The sequence below is a fragment of the Nerophis ophidion genome, linkage group LG08, assembly GCF_033978795.1.
Source record: "Nerophis ophidion isolate RoL-2023_Sa linkage group LG08, RoL_Noph_v1.0, whole genome shotgun sequence".
Taxonomy (NCBI): Eukaryota; Metazoa; Chordata; class Actinopteri; order Syngnathiformes; family Syngnathidae; genus Nerophis; species Nerophis ophidion.
The window spans coordinates 24,564,699-24,575,068 of record NC_084618.1 but is presented as its reverse complement, the minus strand read 5'-3'; the positions used below and the strand labels follow the sequence as shown (position 1 = coordinate 24,575,068).

At 40.1% G+C, this 10,370-nt stretch overlaps 1 protein-coding gene across 10 annotated transcripts in view; it reads left to right on the top strand.

The window, feature by feature from the left end:
• Positions 1–10,370, top strand: part of fcho2 (FCH and mu domain containing endocytic adaptor 2) — a 180,751-nt gene that overhangs the window by 145,969 nt on the left and 24,412 nt on the right. For 8 of the 10 annotated variants that reach the window (XM_061908075.1, XM_061908077.1, XM_061908078.1 and 5 more), the window contains 3 exons: positions 322–381; positions 3,329–3,440; positions 5,790–5,945. In XM_061908075.1, coding sequence (XP_061764059.1) covers positions 322–381; positions 3,329–3,440; positions 5,790–5,945 — 328 coding nt within the window. The remainder of the gene's footprint in view (positions 1–321; positions 382–3,328; positions 3,441–5,789; positions 5,946–10,370) is intronic. The other 2 variants (XM_061908079.1, XM_061908082.1) reach the window with 1 other exon arrangement.

Here is a 10,370-nt window from a genome sequence, read left to right as displayed (position 1 = left end):
ACAAATTATGGTATAAATTATTGTTTTCTGTGATTAAAAAAAAACCCTACGATAACAAGGTTATCTTTTGAATGGCTCTTTGAAAGGAACAGCTCCTAAAGATCCGGCTCCCTTCAAAAAGTATCCCATCTCTACTGCATTCGCCATTTGTTAGGAACACCTAAATGCATTGTTATCACTATCAGCCCTGCAGAAACAACGCACAATGTCATTTCCATGCAGTAAATTGTTGGTTCTGTGCATTGTCGCCCTCTCTTCACATTGCTGTCCTGTGCCTTTCTTTATCTCCTCCGTCTTTGCGCCCATTGATCGGGTGCAAAGAGGATGACATGTTTGTCGCCAAGCTGCCCACCTTTGAGAGGCGATGTGAAACACCAGCAGGTACAACCGGGATGAGTCTCCTGCTCTATGACTAAAACTAATAGCAGTTTTTTCTTGTTATGCTGCTTGTATGTTCTACATATTTTCTACCTGCTATTTCTCTTCCAACAGCATCCATTGCTAAAAACCTTTCTGCCAAGGCCGTTTCCTCACAAGCTTCAGTATTTAAAGAAATTAGTTTTCTGCGCTTTTTTGGCCCTTTTCCCCCCCAGGACATTTACGTTTTACCTCGCTAAAATCTGTCTGCTTTTAGTGTTTGCGTGTAGATCACTGGTGTCACACTCAAGGACGTGGGGCCAGATGTGGCCCGCTACATAATTTTATATGGCCCACAAAAGCTTGGAAATTATATGCTTGAATAAAGTACAATATTTTTTCTTACTAAATGTATGCGTTCTTTACAGTTTGACGCAAAAATACATCTAGTCCATTAAATTGCATAACTTTTTAAACATTATTTAAAAATGCAACAACTATATTATAATACATTCCAAACATTTTTGGTTCAAATAAAAATAAATATTTTAATATCTGCTTGACTTATAATTGCAGAGCAAATTATCCATCAAAGTGTACACTGTAAAAATGACAAGAAAGATGGCCTGTGTGTGTATGTATATATATATATATATATATATATATACACACACACACACACACACACACACACGTGTATATGTATATTTTTGGGGGGGAAATAAGTTTTTAGGCGTATATATACACGTGTGTGTGTATGTATGTATATGTATATATATATGTGTGTGTGTGTATTTATATATGTGTATATATTTGTGTGTGTGTGTGTGTATATTCATATATATATATATATATATATATATATATATATATGCACACACACACGTGTATATATATTTTAAAAATGACAAGAAAAATGGCCTAAAGACAAGGCCATTGTTCTTGTGCATATGTATGTATATATATATATATATATATATATATATATATATATATATATATATATATATATACATATATATATATATATAAATACACACACACACACAGTGGGAAAAAAAAGTATTTAGTCAGCCACCGATTGTGCAAGTTCTCCCACTTAAAATGATGACAGAGGTCTGTAATTTTCATCATAGGTACACTTCACCTGTGAGGGACAGAATGTGAAAAAAAAAATCCAGGAATTCACATTGTAGGAATTTTAAAGAATTTATTTGTAAATTATGGTGGAAAATAAATATTTGGTCAACCATTCAAAGTTCTGACTGATGGAAGGTTTTGGCTCAAAATCTCACGATACATGGCCCCATTCATTCTTTCCTTAACACGGACCAATCGTCCTGTCCCCTTAGCAGATAAACAGCCCCAAAGCATGATGTTTCCACCCCCATGCTTCACAGTAGATATGGTGTTCTTGGGATGCAACTCAGTATTCTTCTTCCTCCAAACACGACGAGTTGAGTTTATACCAAAATGGATACATGGATGATACAGCAGAGGATTGGGAGAATGTCATGTGGTCAGAAAAACCAAAATAGAACTTTTTGGTATAAACTCAACTCGTCGTGTTTGGAGGAAGAAGAATACTGAGTTGTATCCCAAGAACACCACACCTACTGTGAAGCATGGAGGTGGAAACATCATGTTTTGGGGCTGTTTTTCTGCTAAGGGGACAGGACGATTGATCCGTGGTAAGGAAAGAATGAATGGGGCCATGTATCGTGAGATTTTGAGCCAAAACCTCCTTCCATCAGTGAGAGCTTTGATTGGTTGACCAAATACTTATTTTCCACCATAATTTACAAATTAATTCTTTAAAATTCCATTCCTACAATGTGAATTCCTAGATTTTCTTTTCACATTCTGTCTCTCACAGTTGAAGTGTACCTATGATGAAAATTACAGACCTCTGTCATCATTTTAAGTGGGAGAACTTGCACAATCGGTGGCTGACAATACTTTTTTGCCCCACTGTATATATATATATATATATATATATATATAATATAAAACATCGTCACACAAGGGACCGCTTGTACTTTGCAAATTTTTAGGTTCTCAGTATGATCGACCAAGGTGCTCATTTTAATGTATTTATTTATTTTTTTTAAATACCTGTGGCGTGTGGACATAGCCTTGATTTGAGATGTTTTTTGTGTGAAGTAACGTACTGACTGAATCGAGAATCGATTCTGAATCAAAACGACGCCCCAGGAATTGGATCGAATCGTTAGTTGCCCAAAGATTCACACCCTTAATGACTATGGATTCCAGGTTCGAGTTTGCGTGTGGATCTTTTGGCACCCGACAATTTGATCCAATTCCGATTCTTGGGTCAAGGATTTGTTTCAAACCGATTCTTGCAATGTTATATTATTTAACTTACAGGTAACCGGTTAGGAAAGCTGCTTTTAAGTTGCATGATGGCCTAAAAACTTATTTTACCCCCCCAAAATAAAAATAAAAATGTATGTACATATATATAGACATACTTATATGTATACATTTTGTATATTTAATGTTGTCACACAAGGGACCGCTTGTACTTTGCAAAGTTTTTGAGGTTCTCAGCATGATCAACCAAGGTGCTCATTTTAATTTATTATTATTTATTTTTTAAGTTCTCTACTAGAGCATAAACAATGTTTATAAAAAAATAGCTGTGTGCGTGTGGACGTCGCTTTGATTTCAGATGTTTTTTGTGTGAAGTAACGTACTGACTGAGGTCATCCTAATGGTGCCTCGTGCTCTCGGATCCCCTTTCTGTTTATTTGAAGACGACGGAGAGCCCCGGCCCTGCTAACAAAATGTTCCTAATGTGACTTTTTCTTTTCCTCCGTCTTTGCATGATCAAACCTTCCTGATTGTGATGTGAGCGTTTGGAAGGGCGACGCCCCTCCACAAGTCCGACCTGCAGCTGAGTCAACATTCACCCAACCTTCCTCCTCCTCCTCCTCCTCTTCCTCCTCAGGCACGTCCCGCGGTCCCAGCCCTGTGACCCTGGCATCCCAAGATGCTTTGCCTATTGCCGTGGCCTTCACCGAGTCGGTTAATGCTTACTTCAAAGGCGCTGATCCCACAAAGTGAGTCTCACATGACCTGCTGCTCAGCGGCCGACACGCACGCATATACACTTTTTTTTATTTTTGTTGGACCCGCCCTCGACCAGAGCGCGTAGCATGACGCTACGGGTTACCGTGCGTGTTGCGTGAGGCCCGACAGTGCGGATAACCTGCACGGGCCACATGATAGTCCGTGGCAGAGAAAACACGCAGACGTTTATTGCCTAACTGCTGTTAAATTGCCGCCCCGCAAAAAAGGCTTATTTTCGCAGGGATTAGCGAATGGAACATTTCACAAGCAATGCAGCGGAGCCGCAGCGCGAGGCCCCAGTTTAGGAACCGCAGCACCCCCGGCGGGACCCCTCCCGCCCCAGCCCAAACGCAGCCTCTGTTTGGAAATTGGACCTGAAACAGAGAGCTTTTTATACACTGTAGATATACTGTGTGATGCAGTGAGACGAGCAGAGGGCTTTACACCTGCACAGCAAATCATCCAGGGGAGGATTTGGCGCATTTATGTGAATATTAAGACCCAGTGCACATGCGCATCAAAACATTCCACATGCTGTTTTTGTGATTTCACTGACACTCGAGCAGTGCAGAAACAAGTAAGCTGATGGATAAACAGAAGGATATTTCGGATTTTTGGCTAAAGTATCCTACAATTCATTGCCAGCAGCCTCATTGAAAGTCTTGAGCAGGGGTGTCCAAACTGCAGCCGGCGACGCCTTCAAATTGGCCAGCGAGATGTCATGAGTTTAATACAGAATCTTGCCTGCAGGGAGATTGCGTTTGTTTTAAAAGTCTAGCACTTTTGATGTTGCTTTTTGTCCTCATCTAGTGTACAACATGATTTTTTTTAGGTCAATTACCGTTAATTATTGTATGCTCAGAGGAGAACCATGCACAGCACTTACTTATACAACCTAAATCAAACAACCTTCCCTAGTCATAATGAAAAAAAAAAAAACTTTTTTTTTTTTTTAAATCCAACCAACACAAAGTACTTGTGGTCATTTAAAATTAAAAAACAAAATCTAAATTACACCAATTTAAGTCCATTACAAAGCATGTTGGGGAAAATGCAAAACACTCTTCACATTCATGCATGTTTGCCGCATTTTAGCTGCTTGATTTTTGTGATTAATTACAAAAGGTTAAGGAGGTCGTCACAGAAATAATAAACAAGGTAGGAGTCGAACTTTCACATACTCCTAATATCCAATTATAATAATGATTAATATCTAATTAAATCTATTATATTGATATAAAATGTACACATCTATTTGTATAGGCTATATATATATATATATATATATATATATACATATATATATGTATATATATATGTACATATACATATATATGTTTATATGTATATGTGTATATGTATATGCACACATATACATATAAACATATACATATGTTTATATGTATATGTCTACATGTATATGTATATATGTATATGTGTACACGTACATGTGTACATATATATGATAGATAGATGGATAGATAGTACTTACGTACTACTTTAGGAGAGTTCCCTCAAGAAAATGTAAATTCCAGCAGGAATGTACAGAATTGAGATTGAATTTAAAAAGTTTAAAGTAAATAATGAGGGTATAAATGAAAAAAAAGGAAAATATAACAATACATATAAAAAGCAACAATAAGAATAGAAATATAACAGTAAAGATAAGAATATAACAAGAGAAACTAGGCAATACTGACCGTTTCTTTACAGACACATAATTGCAAGTTATTATTAAAAAAAGTTGCTTGAAACAGTAGATGATCTGCACAATTATTTGCACTTAGAAGTACATGTTTTTAGTCAGAAATATGACTAGAACATTTTAGCATTATGTTTGCGTTTTTATCCCTAAACATTTCTGACACTTCATTTTGCATACTATAGCATTTTTACCAAGCTTTTTTTTTTGGTACATATACCGCAATAATAGTGGCCTTAATACCGTGACCATATCGTACCGTGAGATTTGGTACCGTTACACCCCTAGTAAAAAGGGGGGAAAAAAAACACTCAAAATAGCAATTAGCACTGTAGCTAACAGCAGCACAGTGCTGACTGAATGAGCCCCAAAGATCGATCTGCCGGGCACAAAACGGCTCAACAGAGGAATGAAACGTTCGTACACCAAAGTGTGTTTTTATTCGATCTGCGGTTGGTAAATTGAAAGGTTTGTACAATGAGGGCTATGTAAATGGAGGTTCCACTGTGGTATAAACTGGCTCATATGAGGACATTGATCTTTGACTCAGTGCTAAATTTGCAAACAGGAAGTTCCCGCCAACCGTAAATCCTCCTGCCGTGGTTGACAAAACGTCCTCATTTTGCCATCATCCTAGGTGCATCGTGAAGATCACGGGGGACATGACGCTGTCCTTCCCTGTGGGCATCATCAAGGTGTTCACCGGCAACCCCTCCCCCGCCGTGCTCACCTTCAAGTTGAAGAACACCAGCAGGCTGGAGCAGATCCATCCCAACCAGCAGCTCCTCTTCAGGTAATAAATTACAAAATAAAATACAAAAAAAAGGGGGAAATACCAACTATATGATCCACAAAACAAAAAAGAAGCGTATGATCCAACACTGTTGGCGTTAACGCATACTTGCCAACCTTGAGACCTCCCGAATTCAGGAGATGGGGTCGGGGTGTATATATTTTCAAGTATTTCCATATGAGTTGGGAAATTGTGTTAGATGTAAATACAAATGGAAAACAATGATTTGCAAATCCTTTTCAACCCATATTCAATTGAATGCACTACAAAGACAAGATATTTGATGTTCAAACTCAAACTTTTTTTTTTTTTGCAGATAATAATTAACTTAGAATTTCATGGCTGCAACACGTGCCAAAGTAGTTGGGAAAGGGCATGTTCACACTGTGTTACATCACCTTTTCTTTTAACAACACTCAATAAATGTTTGGGAACTGAGGAAACTAATTGTTGAAGCTTTGAAAGTGGAATTCTTTCCCATTCTTGTTTTATGTAGAGCTTCAGTCGTTCAACAGTCCGGGGTATTTTACGCTTCATAATGAGCCACACGTTTTCGATGGGAGACAGGTCTGGACTGCAGGCGGGCCAGGAAAGTACCTGCACTCTTTTTTTTACGAAGCCACGCTGTTGTAACACGTGCTGAAAGGCCTACTGAAATGAGATTTTCTTATTTAAACGGGGATAGCAGGTCCATTCTATGTGTCATACTTGATCATTTCGCGATATTGCCATATTTTTGCTGAAAGGATTTAGTAGAGAACATCCACGATAAAGTTCGCTACTGTCGGTGTTAAGAGAAAAGCTCTGCCTCTACCGGAAGTCGCTGACGATGACATCGCAAGTGTGGGGGCTCCTCACATATTCACATTGTTTTTAATGGGAGCCTCCAACAAAAGGTGCTATTTGGACCGAGAAAACAACAATTTCCCAATTAATTTGAGCGAGGATGAAAGATTTGTGTTTGAGGATATTGATAGCAATGGATTACTAAAAATAAAAAACGAGTTAAAAAAACAAAAACGCGATTGCATTGGGACGGATTCTGATGTTTTTAAACACATTTACTAGGATAATTCTGGGAAATCCCTTATCTTTCTATTGTGTTGCTGGTGTTTTAGTGAGTTAAATAATACCACGGGTGTCTTGACCCGCATTGTCTCAGGGGAGTCGACGGCAGCTATGGACGGCACAAGCTCAGCTTTTCTCCGGTAAGAACTGACTTTTTAACCACAATTTTCTCACCAAAACCTGCTGGTTGACATTCGGTTGGGATCCATGTCTGCTTGACCGTGCTCTGATCCATAGTAAAGTTCCCAGAAAATTTAAAATTGTAATTTAGTAAACTAAAAAAGCCGTATTGGCATGTGTTCCAATGTTAATATTTCATCATTGATATATAAACTATCAGACTGCGTGGTGGGTAGTAGTGGGTTTCAGTAGGCCTTGAATGTGGCTTGGCATTGTCTTGTTGAAATAAGCAGGGGCATCAATGAAAAAGACGGCGCTTAGATGGCAGCGTAAGTTGTTCCAAAACATGTATGTACCTTTCAGCATTAATGGTGCCTTCACAGATGTGTAAGTTTCCCATGCCTTGGGCACTAATGCACCTCCATACCATCACAAATGCTGGCTTTTGAACTTTGCGTCGATTACAGTCTGGATGGTTTGCTTCCCCTTTGGTCCGAATGACACGTTGTCGAATATTTCCAAAAACAATTTGAAATGTGGACTCGTCAGACCACAGAACTCTTTTCCACTTTGTATCAGTCCAACTTAGATGATCTCGGGCCCAGAGAAGCAGGCGGCGTTTCTGGATGTTGTTGATAAATGGTTTTCGCTTTGCATAGTAGAGCTTTAACTTGCACTTACAGATGTAGCGACGAACTGTATTTAGTGACAGTGGTTTTCTGTAGTGTTCCTGAGCCCATGTGGTGATATCCTTTAGAAATTGATGTTGGCCGTCTGAAGGATCGAAGGTCACGGTCATTCAATGTTGGTTTTCGGCCATGCCGCTTACGTGGTGTGATTTCTCCAGATTGTCTGAACCCTTTGATGATATTATAGACCGTAGATGTTGAAATCCCTAAATTTCTTGCAATCGCACTTTGAGAAACGTTGTTCTTAAACTGTTTGACTATTTGCTCACGCAGTTGTGGACAAAGGGGTGTACCTCGCCCCATCTTTTCTTGTGAAAAACTGAGCAACTTTTGGGAAGCTGTTTTTTTACCCAATCATGGCACCCACCTGTTCCCAATTAGCCTGCACACCTGTGGGATGTTCCAAATAGGTGTTTGATGAGCATTCCTCAACTTTATCAGTATTTATTGCTACCTTTATCAACTTCTTTGTCACGTGTTGCTGGCATCAAATTCTAAAGTTAATGATTATTTGCACACAAAAAAAAAATGTTTATCAGTTTGAACATCAAATATGTTGTCTTTGTAGCAAATTCAACTGAATATGGGTTGACAAGGATTTGTAAATCATTGTATTCTGTTTATATTTACATCTAACACAATTTCCAAACTCATATGGAAATGGGGTTTGTAGAATGTGATATATAATAGGATAATGCATACATTTACCGTGGGACCCCATTTTTATGACTTGATGGGGACCCCATTTTGAAAATTCCTAGCGCCAACACTGATCCCCCAAAAAAAAAAAAGAGCAAAAGAGGCCCACGTCATGCAGGAAATTCAATTAGTCGGCCGACCTGAGCGTATTATTAAGCTGTCAGGGAAATACTTTCCAGCAGACGTGCGCAGTCAGGTCGGCCTGAAATAGCAAACAACAGCGCAACTTCACAGCACATCCGCTCCATTTAGCGCTCGTTTGTGTTTAAAAGGCGGCGATGCGGTCGGGCTCTTTTTTTTTTCCCTGAGAAAGTTGTGCATAAAAACGCTCCGTGCAGCACACACGTGTCCATCAAATATCCATTATGCATCGTTATTGGCGTCATCAGCTTGTTATTTGCTATAATGGGCCTTGCTGCAGGTGGCACCAGCTATAAACACGGAAGTCCACGTGGAGAAAAAGTTTGTTTGTGTGTTGCCTTGGTAACGCCTAGCAAAACAAGTAAGCTCCAATACGGGAGCTGTATCAAAACCATGCTGGGATGGATGGATAGATAGATGGATAGTACTTTATTGGTTCCTTCGGAAAAGGGTGGAGTGCCATCTCCGGGTTGGGGAGGAGACCCAGCCCCAAGTGGAGGAGTTCAAGTACCTAGGAGTTTTGTTCACGAGTGGGGGAAGAGTGGATCGTGAGATCGACAGGCGGATCGGTGCGGCGTCTTCGGTAATGCGGATGTTGTATCGATCCCTTGTGGTGAAGAAGGAGCTGAGCCGGAAGGCAAAGCTCTCAATTTACCGGTCGAGCTACGTTACCATCCTCACCTATGGTCATGACCCAGGATACGTTGGGAAGACTATGTCTCCCGGCTGGCCTGGGAACTGCTCGGGATCCCCCGGGAAGAGCTAGACGAAGTGGCTGGAGAGAGGGAAGTCTGGGCTTCCCTGCTTAGGCTGCTGCCCCCGCGACCCGACCTCGGATAAGCGGAAGATGATGGATGGATCGATGGATAGATGGTTCCTTCGGGAGAGTTCCTTCAGGAAAATTAATAATAATAATGATTAGGGGTGCATGAGAAAGCAGAAAGTGAAAAATGCATCCCTTTGGCCCTCCATTTATGAACAAGTACAACACAATAGTATCACAACCAATGCTGGAATAAAGCTGCTCAGTCAGCATCGATACAGCTGATGAGTTGATTGTAAACGACAGTACGACACGCACAACTTTCACACCAGCAGCTGAGTAGCAACATTTTAAAGGGCACCTAACGTTTTTGTGACAATTCGATTCAGAATCGATCCAGCACGACTGTCGATTCAAACCGATTCTCGTCTCTAATATTTGGTATAGTAGAATGGAACTTTTCAAAACAGGTTGCAGGTTAGAAACACTCCTTCTGGTTGCATGGAGATGGCCTAAAACGTATTAAACAATGATAAAATAAATTATGATTTTTTTTTTTTGATGCCGTGGTTCAGTTGGTAGTGCGGCTAGAGGGCTCCTGGTTCAATCCTCAGCTTCCGCCATTCTAGTCACGTCCAGGGTATGCTTGGAGAAGACACTTCACACTTGCTCCTGATGGGTCGTAGTTAGGGCCTTGCATGGCAGCTCCCGCCATCCATGGGTGAATGTGGGAATAGTCTCAAATCGCTTTGAGTACCTTGAGGGTCAAAAAGCGCCATACTAGTACAACCCATCCATCCATCCATCCATTTTCTACCGCTTATTCCCTTTTGGGGTTGCGTGTAGCGCTGGCGCCTATCTCAGCTACAATCGGGCGGAAGGCGGTGTACACCCTGGACAAGTCGCCAACACAGATAGACAAGTATAACCCATTTACCATTTAAT